Source organism: Simochromis diagramma, unplaced genomic scaffold (assembly GCF_900408965.1).
Source record: "Simochromis diagramma unplaced genomic scaffold, fSimDia1.1 OVJJ01000284.1, whole genome shotgun sequence".
NCBI lineage: Eukaryota > Metazoa > Chordata > Actinopteri > Cichliformes > Cichlidae > Simochromis > Simochromis diagramma.
The window spans coordinates 4,129,689-4,143,496 of record NW_024386871.1 but is presented as its reverse complement, the minus strand read 5'-3'; the positions used below and the strand labels follow the sequence as shown (position 1 = coordinate 4,143,496).

At 39.0% G+C, this 13,808-nt stretch overlaps 1 protein-coding gene across 3 annotated transcripts in view; it reads right to left on the bottom strand.

The window, feature by feature from the left end:
* grid2 (glutamate receptor, ionotropic, delta 2) overlaps positions 1-13,808 on the bottom strand; it is a 508,497-nt gene that overhangs the window by 61,238 nt on the left and 433,451 nt on the right. For all 3 annotated transcript variants that reach the window (XR_005695832.1, XM_040031719.1, XM_040031718.1), the window contains exons 12-13: positions 10,876-11,014; positions 4,079-4,274 (exon numbers count right to left, since the gene is read on the bottom strand). Coding sequence is in view for 2 of the 3 variants with exons in the window: in XM_040031719.1 (XP_039887653.1) it covers positions 4,079-4,274; positions 10,876-11,014 (335 nt within the window). In the remaining variant the exon portion in view is untranslated. The remainder of the gene's footprint in view (positions 1-4,078; positions 4,275-10,875; positions 11,015-13,808) is intronic.

Here is a 13,808-nt window from a genome sequence, read left to right as displayed (position 1 = left end):
ATATTATTCTGCCACGGGGGATCGAAACTGAAAAGGGAGAAAATCCATAGTGCACAGGAGACAACGGTGACGGAGAGGGGTAAGAGGTTTATTGGGAAAGAGGAGAAAAAAAACGGAGAGAAAGTGCAGGAAGAGACAGAAGGGAGCGAGAGAGCATGACACTGAGGGGGAAAATATATCAAGTTCTTAACCTCACGGGAATCAAATATAGCAAAAGGGACGGGATTGAAGAAGACAAACGGATCAGAATAAATCAGACAAAGACAGAAAACCAAAAATGTCTGACTCATGGAGTCTGTTAATAATATTATAGCTTTGCGTCTAGCCTCCAGCTTAAAAAACAAATAATTTCAGGGGTCTGTTTACTACCTTCTAAATGTATTTGTCAGCATGAGAAGAATCCTTAACAGGTTGAAAGTCTCCACATTGACAAAATGTTTTCTCTAAAGGAAAAATCAATGATTGGTAAGCTCTGCATGTACAGAATGTAGAGGATGTATCCAGTGTTTCCCAATTCCACCAAATTTAGGAATAATTAAACCGTTGATTTGATTCATTTGCTTAAACGTACACAGTCAAGGCGGCAGTGTCACTGTCAGTGGCACTGCAGCAGAAGGGGAAAAAAATCAGCTTGTGTCAATGCAGTCAGCAGAGAGGGACGGGCATTAGTGAACCACTAGAGTGCACCCTGTAGCTTTTAACACAAAGTAGATGAAAAAAAAAAAGACAGACAGAGAGACAGCGGGGTTGCAGAATGAAATATTATAAGGAGAAGCAGAGAACGAAAGAAAGATTTGGGTAGGAGTCGAGAGCGGGGGAGGCGGGGCGCGATGGAGAGATAGAACGCTAACAGCCAAATATTCGGTGGTGCAGTGCAAGAAAAAAAAGAGGGGGAAAAAAGATGCAGGTGAGAAGAAAGGAACCGAAATGCAGAGCAGGGGATGAAAGAATAAAGTAAAGTATAAAATCAAGAGAGACATATTCAGAGGGGATATCGGCTTCCTTCTTGTATTCGCTCTCAGTTCTGCTCTGCAGTGCTTGCTTGCCACTCTGGAGGTGTCACCCCTGTCATAGAGAATTTATCCATGAAAAAGCAGATCCTCTCTCAAAAACCTTCATCCAGTCCTGCCTCTTGTCAGTCCTGCCTCCTCCCACTGCGCTGCTTCTGAAAAGCAGCCCTTTTTTTTCATATGACTTACTTATCATGGAAAATTCAGTCTCAGCTGATAATTACTGAAGCACTGCCCAGAAGAACTGCTTCTTGATATATATTTATGAGTCGCCCCAACCCAGTCTGCTAGCAGGAACTGGACTTTTACATTTCCACAACAGCATGATGTCTGACAGTGTCTCTGGCCATGAACTCATTTAAAGCGTGCACACTGTGTCTGAATTGCATCACATAGGGAGTTTCAGGTGTTCCCCTGGGTTGTACAGTTGCAGTGATACTTCACATTCGAGTTGTTCTTGTTAAGTGTGGTATTCCAGTGATTCGCACGCAGGGTGTAACAGATTTTTTTCCCCACAACTTCCTGCTGCCAATAGGAATTTGACTTTGGTCTTGTCGACCTTAATGGCGAGCGCCACGGCTACGACCTGCTGTTTTCATGTGAACCAAATATCCAGAGTGGTGGGAGAGCACACTATTATCTTATGTGTTGCCATAATGACAGGTTTCACCGTGGTTTGTGAACAGGACTGTCTCCCGAGCAAAGCCATCAAATGACAATGTGTATTCATGATCTCTCTGTACCATACTAGCTTGTGGTAGCCCATGTGCTGCAGAAATACCACAATTTTAAAATCCTTTAAAAAATCGTTACAGAAAATTCGAGGTGTGATTTGTCTTTGGTGCCACTATTTCTCAACCCATTATGCCAGAATCACAGATGTCAGCTCACTAGGTAAACGTGTTTTCTCAAGCTGTCGGTGTCAAGTTTGTAGTGAAGGTGATAAATACTTTTGCTGGTGCAACAAACAACCCTATTTTGCAATAAAATACTACCTTATTTGTGTTTCTGGGGATACTAATAATTAAGTATACATGTTTACATCACCAACAAAAAATGATTCTTAGTAAGTGTTAATGGTTCCACTCTTACATCTTATTAGACACTGGATTGAATGCATAATTTTAAAACTACCGTGTGCCACTTTCATCACTCCTTCCAATGCTGGCTCCGGTTTAAGTCTAATATATTCTGGAAGGAGAAAGGAGAAAGTGGGACCCTCTGGAAGAGCGAAGCACGATGCAAACAGAAAGTGGGATGCATGCAAATGAGATGCAGCAGTCAGGTATTTATGATGCTGGGTAATCACCAAGGGAATTAAGTATTTAGTCATGCGAACGTTATCTGTGTATCATTAACATCATTTATCCCCGATCAACACAGACGACCCTGTAACATGAGCGGCATGTCAAAACAGGGCCGAGTCGGTGCTTTGTAAGGATGCACTGTAGACCATACGGTAAACATCTTCAATTCTCTGTATTACGCATTATGAATTAGGCATTACTAGCACATGCTGAATGGGCACTGATATTTGCATAACTTATGTAAGAAAAAAAATAAGAAACTTTAATCTGCATATTAGTGCACCTGATAAAAATGACTGGGTAATACATAAAAGTACATAAAAACATAGTAATGACAGTGAATGTTGGAAAGGATAGGAAATGTCTGTGAAACTTTTAAAAGACAACATCCCAACAATAGATTTGTTCAATACCCATAATACATCAAAAATACGCACACTAAAGATGAATGGTCACAAATATCACTGTATTAAAAATACACGATAGCAAAACTTGCAATTCTTTCCTTCTTACGAGGAGCCAAAGGAGCATGAAAACCTTTGGAACGTGAAAATCTACTCCAGCTGCCAAAAACATATGGGCACAGTGTGTGACGTGCGCCTTAGTCACATGACAAATTTTATGATGAGTCTGAACATTTAACAACATGCTGGACAGCAGTGCTTTCAAGTAAATTTGCCCTCTTGGAGAGCAAAGATGTCGGGTGATTCATGGAGAGAGACTGAGCCACAACACTAAGGAGTTTTTGTTTTTTAGGGATGCTGCTTTATACCATGAAATGCAGAAGGGTGACAAATAAAGTGAAAAGCCAATATAATGTGTTTTAGTAAGATTTTGTGCATCCAGAGCAGCTTCAACTCCCCCGCCCGGCATTGATTCTCCAAGTTTCTGGACCTCTGCTGAACCGATGAGCATTATTCTTCCAAAGCACATTTCCTCATTTGGTGATTTGATGATGGTGGTGGAGAGTGCTGTCTAACATTCAAAATCTCAAGTGCTCATTTGCGGTGAGAGGTGGTAACAGCCATACCAGTATCACAGATTCACATCATTTCTACACTCAATAAACCCTTCAGTGACCTCCCCCCATCCCCCTAGAGAGACTAAGGAACTAGATGGTACCACTGACATCAGTATAAAATAGTTTTATGATGACAATGGTTTCAAAGGCGAACACTCAGAAAAACTTTGCACTATTTTTTTTTCTCACACTTCACCACTTCACTTCACCAGGGGACTCACGACATTTCTTTTAATTTGACACCCATCTGTATGTTTTTAAAGTGAACAGTAAAAGCTGATTTAGAAGTACTCAAATCCTCCTAATCCTCTAATCCTTGCTATTTTTTATATTGTAGAAGAGATATTTAACACCACCGGCAAACTGTAACTTGAATTATAACATAATCCAAAAAACATGTTCGTGCAGATATGTCACAAAGAATATATAATATATGAATAAAATCCTCTCCTCTGAGATAGATGTCATTTTGCCCTTCAGGGAAGTTCACTCTACAACCAATTTTTTGGTATGTATGTTCTCAAAAATGACAGGATCAAATTACAGCAAATTATGTTTCCAGTGTGTTCTGAGTAACAAATAATTGCACTGATGCTGCTGCCCTTCTCCACCTGTCCTGTTTATTCAAACCCTATCAAGGGAATGACTTGACTCCGGTGTTTATTTCATTAACCACAATCATTTTGTGTGTGCCAAAGTTTAATTAACCAAAAAAAATAATAAAAAATGAAAAGACGTACCTTGCGAATGCCTTCTTTTGACTCCTCAACGTTATTATCGCCTCCTCCTGTGCGGTTAATCATCCGCCACATTTGGGAGTACATGGGATCCCTTTCAAAGGGGTTCATTGCCTTGGAGCGCACCTGATCATAAACTGCAGAGTCCAACACTGTACCGTAAGGCAACTCTGTCTGCTTGGATAAGTCTTGCAGAGACCTACAGAGACACAGGTGGTGCAAAGGGTTAATATTCACATCATCTTCATTCATCTATCAACTGTAAAAAAAAGGCTGAGCCTGAAAGATCCTTCACCTGTATTGATACACATTTGATCCTTGCTGAGTGTAGATGTAGTACTTTTTAACAGCATCACTCTTGTTCTACTAGTGCTCGTAATAATAGCAGACACTATGATTTCATTTGATACTTTCTGGGTAATTCTTCCGTAAAATGCTTTTCCAAATGACGGTGGTATTAAAATCACAGAAACAATCAGACCCCAGGTTAACTGCACTTTAGCAAAACACTGGTTTCAGCTTTCTATTCACTCACTTCACATTACAAGATTACTACACAGCTCGGTCTGCACTTTTACATATACGGTACATTTATGATGGAATCAGCCTAACATGAGACCCCTATTACAAAGCATATAACTATATCTGGCTGAAAGCAGAAAACACCTAAATCAACTATCCATTCACTGACTAGATTAAATCCTAACTTTGGAGCTTTGGGCTTGGCTCTACAGGACATGGTGAATAATCAGTCTTTTGTTGCTGTCTTGGTAATTCCCCGTGATACCTAAGAGGGGCTGGAAAGGGGGGATTTTGGATGGTACAAATTGAGTATAAACGAAGTGGCCAGCTGTACTGTGGTTCAGACACTCACCTAGCCATTAATTTTTTCTAAGGACCAAAAGCAGGAGTTGGCAGCAACATTTAATTGACATTCAGGATTTATTTTAAAAAAGGAAACTGGCCACGACAAATGGGTATGAAAAGATGTGGCTGGAAACCAGTTTCAACAGTAGCACTCAGTTCACGGTGCTTAATAAGATGGCTAGGATAACCACATACTCGAGATTTCTAGAACTACACCAAGAAAACGGAAACACTCATAAAGAACTGAAAAACACAAACACACATACAAGTTTCTCTTCCTTTCTCCTTCGTTCCACCTCTCACCCATAAATTGTCACCTCTGGGGGAATACACAAGCTATTGTTAATTATAACGCAACGGTGCTTGGGTTGCCTTTCAAAGAGTTTGGCCGCTGAGAAATGTAATGGAGAACCATTACGAAAACTAATTACTGTTTGTTTGTTGAATGGTTGCTACATACCACCCATGGATTTGAGAGACAAACGTTTGGGAAACAAAACATGCACACAAAAACACTCAACATGTCCTGCTTAATGAAGAACAACAAGTATATATTATCTTACTTCATTAATTCAGTTGTAATACAGTACACCCACGAAGCAGACTTACAATGGGCACAAATATAAGTAGCTACTGCTTGCAATATTACTACACTGTTCATTTTGATAAATACACACCCACACAGACACGCACACGTGTGAAATAATATGGAAGGGACAGCTCTTGCGCTTCCCCCTTGGCTCCAGCCCTCCTCAAATATCTCGCTGACCCATTCTAAAGAAAGAAAAAATCCTTTGAAGATTTTAATGAACTTTGCCATGAACATGAATCTTTTATTTCCGCCAATTAATCTTTGGCCTAAATAATCTCCCCTCCCCACCGCTCCCCCGTGAATATGCACGCCTGTCAGCACACTCTTTGACCGGGATTCCCCCTTTGTGAATTGCTTTCACTGCATAGTAACTCTAAGCTTGTTCTTTAATGGTGCGTGTGCAGGAGACAGAGAGAAAGAATCATGCATTAGCTCTGCATTACATTAGACCAAAGTTCATTTGGAAGAAACCCCCCAAAAACAGATAAAAATGGTTTGTGTTGGTTTCACTGACTATTTTGATTAATAATGAAACATCGTAAGGTTAGTATCCAGCATACAACTGAAATGTATGTTTAAAGAAAATACAGATCTCATATGATTTACCCTTTTTTGAACAACCACTGCATATATTTCCACGATTGACAAGGCAAGGAAAACACAAAACCTTAAAACTGAAAATGTGTGTAATTGTGTGTCTAAAAATACTGGCCAGTGGTACCCCTCAGCCTCCTAGTAGATACACCTATGGTATAGATTCCAAAATCCTATGCCACCTTTTTCTCAAGTTATCACATTCAGAATATTTTCAAAGAATTTGACCTCGAGGTCAAGGTCACTGAGATTCAAAGTCATACAAGATTTTTAGTATATACACTTTTCATATCAACTTCAAAATCCTAGCTGACTTACTTCTTGAGTTATGCTTTGAGTGGAAGGGTGGCTGTGTGGGATGACATTAACAGAGAACGGATCAAAAAGCAGCCAACATTCAAAGAAGAGTTTTGGACAGTCATTAAAGAAGCCGGGAGATCTATTCATGAAGACTACTTTTAAAAAATTAGATGAAAGCATAGTGGTCAAACCAAAATCTGTAAACGTAAGAAGTATCTATAACTCTTATTTTAATGTATTTTTTTCTTTAAACACTATTAAATTCCTCAAATTCGTTTACTATTGTGTGGGTGTCTCATGGAAAAATGCCCATATGCATTATGTGTTTAACTGTCTTTCTGTGAGTGTTTTATGTGAAATTAATTTCTGTGTGTGTGTCTGTGGATCTGTGTGTCCACAAAATTGTGTTCCTGTCCTGTGTATGCTAGCTCATTTTGCAACCAATTATATTACCCCTAAGCAGCTCAATGAGCAAGTAAATGGAGTGAACAGCAGCTGAATGTTTTGTGTGACAAATAGCGAATATGTGTGTGTGTGTCTGTGTGTCGGGGTGAGAGAATGATTTAAAGACTGAATAGCTAGAGAGGGGCCCTTTTAATAGCAGGTTAATCTGAATATGTGCAGGAATAATTCCTGTGTGCATAGCTTTGTTTCTGCATATTTGGTCACCTGGTCACCTTTGCTAAAAGCTTCTGTCAATAAAGATCATCAGCTCCAAAAACTCTAATTTTGGTGCTAATTTGGCCTAAATGAACTTGAAAGGACATAGATGATCGTGGCTACACGGTTTTGTAGGAGACTGAATCTGTAAATGTAGAAGCCTTTATCAGAAACACATTAACCGCTAACTATACTGTGCACGGGAATAGGCAATCGATACTCGGGCTGAAGTCAGCTGAAGTGGCAGTGGTTCCAGCTGTGGCACATTTGGTTAGCTAAATTGAAAATCGTTATTGTTTCATAATTTAAAAATCCCAGAAGTTCTTTTGATCTGTGTGGCCATTTCAGTCTCTATGTTTTCATCAGATCATCAATATCATTGAAGTGCTGGTGCAGCATGCAATATTTTGTATTCCTGTTCATTTTTCAGGGACACTGATGTCAGAAGCAGAATGAACGTACAAGCCAAGTCACAGCAGATCAAATCAGATTTCATGTCATGCATTTCTTACTTAAGCTTTACGTAATCTAATCAATATCTGCCAGTGGACAATGTGCTGCTTTATCTGATTACTAAGAATGCAACAGCCACCAAAGAGTCACCTGTAACTATAAAGCCAGCAGACATATTCACACAAGCAAGTGTGAAATGACCTGATTGACTTTATTGGCAATCTTTATCAACCATAAAATATGTCTCCTCCTGTACGAGGTTGGGCCAGGAAAGAAGCGCTTTATCCTCAAACACTCCATCCATCTTTTAGTCTTCCCATCCTAACCAATTCTTCCGCTCCATCTATTCTCTCTGTTCGCTCTGCTGTCTCTCACCTCACTTTTACCCCTGAAAAATAAATTCCCCATTCTGACTCATCACCACTACCAAAACCCTTCACCATGCTTCCTTCCGCTCCTCTTCTCTCCGTTTCCTTCTCCATCTCTAACCTTTGCCTCTTTACTCCCGTTTTCTCCATCTCATCTTTCCTTCCACGCACTTGCGCTCTTCATTTCCACTTTATAATGCTTATTCCCCTTTTGTCTCTCCCTTCATACATTCCTCTCTAGCACCCGCTCTTTGCTACTCTCCACTGCCATCTCTCACTGTTTTCCTAAAGGATTCACACTGAAATTGAGGGAAAACATCCAAGCGTGAAATAGTCCAGAGAGAGTTCTGAGCGTTCACTTGTTATTTCATTTTCAGGATGAAACAAGGGCATTAATACTTAAAAATCCTGTCTGTCCTGATAGGAGACACTAAGGAGAGGAATGCCTCCATTCTTCCCCCGACCTTCTCTTCCTTTCTTGCCCATGTGTGCGCTCTTTTGCTCTTTTCCATTCTAACTAATTCGCTCTCTCAATCACACAAATGCATTCAATCTAATTCCATCTGCATAATATGTTAATCAAGGATTATCAGATAAAAGTGCATGCTAATCACAACATCACAGACTGCTATTTTTTTCTGCATGGCTACATTTCTCATCTCTCCATTGAGATTTTGTTACACTTTACAATTACTCTCAGTTTATTTTAGGAATGTTCCATCTCACTACTTATCCCCAAAACCCATCTTTGGAGGCCTTGGGCCATGTGGGTGCTGCTGTTTAGTTGGTAATTATGGCACTAATGACCCAAGAAGAGTCAACACACTAAAGATAATGCATTAAAATTTATGGAAATCCTTAATTAGCTCAATGTATGCTGAATGAGGCAGCAAACTGAGAGCCACTCATTAATGACAGCAAAGTGAAAAACAAACAAACAAAAAGCAATTGAGGACAGACAAAAGAAAGAAAGAAAGAAAGAAACTATAGATTGACACATTTTACAAGAGGATGGGCGGAAGGACGTAGAACAAAGAAGAAAAAACAACAGCATGAATGAGGGGCGCAGTGTGACCAAAGTAAACTAAAGGAAAGGTCTTCTAAACACATAAAAGAGAATAACAGAGAAACAAACTGACAGAAGCAAATTAAGAAACAGATAGTTGTGAGATTTAGAGAAATAAATGTTGTTTATTCCAAAGCCAAGCACAATTAACTGTGGCACTGCCGGGCATAGCGGATGCTTCGGCATGCTGATTAGTCCAATGAGAGATGAGCGTTTCCTAGTGCCACCAGGAGAGAAGCAGGCAAACATATTATCACAAGGATAGATAAACAGAGGGCACAGCGCTTCAGGAAATGTCTGTGTGTGTGCGTGTTTGTGTGTGTGCAATGAACGTAGGCAGCTTTTCTAGTTGCCTTGATACCTAGGCAAAAAAAAAAAAAATAGATTGCAAAAACACTCTTAAAAACAATTTCAACATACTTTGACTGTTTCACTAACTCTGTTTGCCATTTTTTCTTCCTACCTTGATCAGTAGAACACACACGGACACACAAACACACACATATGTGAGACAGATAATATAATGGAGGACTGAGCTTGAGAAAAGAAAGGGTAAAGAATTAACTGCGCGTGTGTGTAAGCAATCTGCATGCGCATGCATGCTTGTGTGTTGCCGGGTTTCAGCACACTGAAGGCGCATGCAGTGTGTGTCTGTGTGTTAGGCACGATTTGTCATGTATACTTGTATACTTATACAGAAAGATGTGTTCGTGGTGTCGTGCAATCATAACTGAAAGCACACATTTATACAAATGCACTATATGTCTATATGTAGTTTTTGCCTTGGGGTCATCTTTCTTTGCAGTACAGAGGTTGTGCATCTATTTAGATGTGCTGTGCAGTTTTAAATAGAGTTAAATGAGTCTTAAAGAGGTTACAAATGTGTATGATATGATCCACAGGCATAAACCAGATTTATAAATGTGTAAAACAATTCATCTGTGTGTAACTCTGAGTACTTACAAACGCGTGCACCAATCTACACATGGATACAAAGCAATTTGAACATTATTTTAAAAATTCTCATGTCGAAACCTGAACAAACAGCGATCATTTACAACACAATATTTTCAAGCTCAAGTTTTCCATGTAACCAGTCTGATCACTTTCACTTTTAAAAAGTTTCCCGTGCGTGCAAATATCTAAAAATATTTGCAACTTTCTTTTCACTCACTTACAGATAAATCAAATATGTGCGCACCAGTCGCCTGATATGCACAAATCACAACACGTGCTCTGGGGTTTTGAGGCTCTTAGTCTTTGCACACTGCCAGCTTGGCACAGATCCACAAATCTAAGCTGCGTTCAAGTGCTAGTGGAAAACTAGGACATTCAAGCCTCCTTTGTATTCCTGGGTTATTTCAAGGACAACAGATGTTTCACATTTGTGCATCTGTACCAAACTGATAGTGTGAGTCTCAAAACGCCAGCACCCTGCGAGCACATGTGGCATGATGATCAGGTGACTGGTGCACACGGATTTCCCGATATTTGAATGAACAGAAACTCACAACTGTTTTTAGACAGTTGCACGGGAACCTTTTTGAAAGTGAAAATGAAAAGATTTGTGAAGCTGGACTTACAGATTAGTGTGTAAATGATCCGTATTTATGCAGGTTTTAGCCCTATGCACTTGTGTTGTATGTGTTCAAACTGCTCTATGTTTGGACTGGAGTATGCAATTGTGGATACCCAAAATTACACACAAAATGTTCAATACACATTTGTAACTCTTTTGAGAATCATTTAACTCCATAGGTTTAAATATACCTAAATATGACAACAATAAGGATACAATAAAGGTGGCAGTTTTTACTTGAAAACATTTAAATCAATATATCAGTCAGTATGGTAGCTACCACTAAAAACAGTAGGTGAAAAAAATTAGTTGAATACTTACTGTATAGAATTCTCTATACGCGTGATTGTGAGGAAAGCTGCTAGATTGGCAGTATATGAGGATATGACAATTAGAGCAAACATCCACCAAACCCCCATCATCATCCTTGTAGCTAGGGTGGTGTAAGGCACCTCTCCACCTGCAACAAAAGTAAGAAAACAAAAGAGAGAGAAAAAGAGAGTCAAAATCACGGTATAAGAAAAAAAAAAGCAGCTCTTTGCTGCGGGAGAAAAAGCTGTGAAAACAGCAAAGCACATCCTGAACGATTATCATTGGATTAACAGGATTTGATCTGATGCTTTGGCATAGATCTGATCTTCACATGGTCGGATCTTCTACAAGAAATTGCTGTGAACTGGAAAACATCAAAATAACAAATTCCAAATCACTGCGATAAGAAAATCTTTGATATATGAAAACCAGTTTATAAATAATCATATATTAAGTAACATTTGAAATCTTAGGTCTTGGCAAGCATCGGGTGATCAGAGGTTGTCTTCCATTGTCTCGTGATGTTTTAATACACTTTATATAACTAAGAACTAAAAAAAAACTATTTGGATGCACATTAAAAAAAAACGGTAACCTGCTTTTTGCAATAAATACTGTTGAAAAGATGTGATGAATGCGAACAAAATGCTTGTCAGGCATTCCCATTAAGATGCTGCCGGGAACACATTACAATGAAAAGTGGCTTGTCTGTCTTCAAATATAAAATCGCTTTATCCTCCTCTTGTGTTATAAACAGCTTTTCTGGCCTTGTCCTCTGAAATCTTGTTCTGCAACAGTAAAACACAAACTGGCTCCGCTTTATATGTTTTTCAAGAAAGGTTGTCATTCCAAATGTAGCCCTCAAAAAACAAGAAAACAACAAAATAAAAAAAAAACTAAAGAGAGAGATACAGAGAGAGGGAATCTATTTGTTTGTGTACTAACCAGCGCAGAAAACGGGACACATTTATCTTTGGCTCTTCCATTCTTCTCAGGTAGCTGTGTGGGGTAGCCTTTCTATTCATACCCACACACTTGCTTACTGACGACAGTGTTTTTGCATACATTTACTGTAGCTATGCAGTAAATGTATGTTTTTATACCTGTGGTGATCACGGTTACATCAGCACAGACCAGCCAATGCTCTCATGTCTCCCACTTCCCTTAGCCCAGCCTCAATAATATATCTGACACCCACATAATCTCTCTCTCTCTTTATCTCACCACCTTCTCTATATCCACTGGATTCTTTTTTTTCCCATCTTCCCTTCCTGTATACCATTTGATTTATTTTAAACGTACTATCTCTTTTTCCCTCTACATGTTTTCCGTTATCCTTTGCATGATTTGCTGTTGACACCAGGTTTTAGCACAAGCCCGAAGGCATTATAACGTATACTGTATGGATGACATGGCATCGTGAATTATGTCTTTAAAATGTTTCAATCTTTTCATTTTTTCAGTAAATGGTCACACATAAAGTGGTTGTGTAATAATTGTAATTTTTTATCAGGTAACCTGAAGAAAAGTATGTGTCACTGTAATTACATAACAGCTATTTTTTTATGAAAAAGAAACTTTATAATGAAATGATCGAAATAATAAGCCAGCACAGTATTCCTAAGAAATCACTGTGCATGGGAATGTGCGTGGGAAGATGAGATGAAGCATTTTCATGAATGAAAGCAACCAGCAGGCAGAGATGCTTTTTGGTGCCAAAAAACGTCCGAGTATATGCCTGAGCGTGACTGCAGTATCTTGGACTTCAATAGCTTCTAAAACATGACCTTTGTGAATCGTTCCAGCTGCAGAAGGTATTTGGGGATTTGGGGTTTCACACTGGCAATATCCACGGAGGACCAATTAATTCACTGAAAAAAAGCCATTGTCCAGTCTCAGAACAATTTTTATGTTGATTTCTGGCTGCACAAGTGACTTTTATAAAATATTAATGTAGCTGGCGAGTTTAGACATCCAAGTGTCACAAAATTTTGAGCTCGGAATCAAATCACGTAGAGCAGATTTTTAGAAAAGGTCATTTCGTTTCCTAGTCTTTATATGGATATCTATATATATACATACACATATGTGTGTGTGTGTGTGTGTGTGTGTGTGTGTGTGTGTGTGTGTGTGTGTGTGTGTGTGTGTGTGAAAGACAGAAGCAGATTAATATTACAGAAACGTTAAGCTTATTTGACCATAAGGCGAGCATTGATTTAAGAGCTCAAAAATGTGAGATAATCTCTATCTCTCTATCTCTATCTCTTAACAGCTATAAACCTATAATACCTTTACACTTAGACACTTTTAGTGTCTCATTATCTCATCCTAAATGTGAGTGGCCAAAAAGCATATATATGATTTTATTGAGCAATATGTCACTGTTCACCTTTCACGCGTCACCACCTACCATCAGAGATTTTAATGATCTATAGCTCACATAAGTAAAAAAAAAAACCCCTGAATCCTCAGGGAAAGATGATCAGGACAACACTTTTGAAATTTAGACTCACTGGTCACTTTGTTAGGGACATCTGTTCAAGTGCTCATTAACGCACATATCTAATCAGCAGCAACTCAATGCACTTATCGAAATAGGTCACCTGCTGTTTAAACCAAGAAAGGTGATTTAAGTGACTTTTAACACGCCATCGTTGGTGGTGCCAGATGGGCTGGACTGAGTATTTCAGTATTTTGCTAATCTACTGGAATTTTCCCACACGACCATCTCTAGGGTTTACAAAGAATGGTCAAAAAAAGATAAAATATCCAGTGAGCAGCAGATATTTGGGTGAAAATGCCTTGTTGAGGTCAAAGGATAAAGTTAAAACTCTTTGATGGACAACAGAAACTCAAATAACCACTAGCTACAAACAAAGGCATGTAGAAGAGCATCTCTGAGCACACAACACATCAAACCTTGAAGCAGATAGGCTATAGCA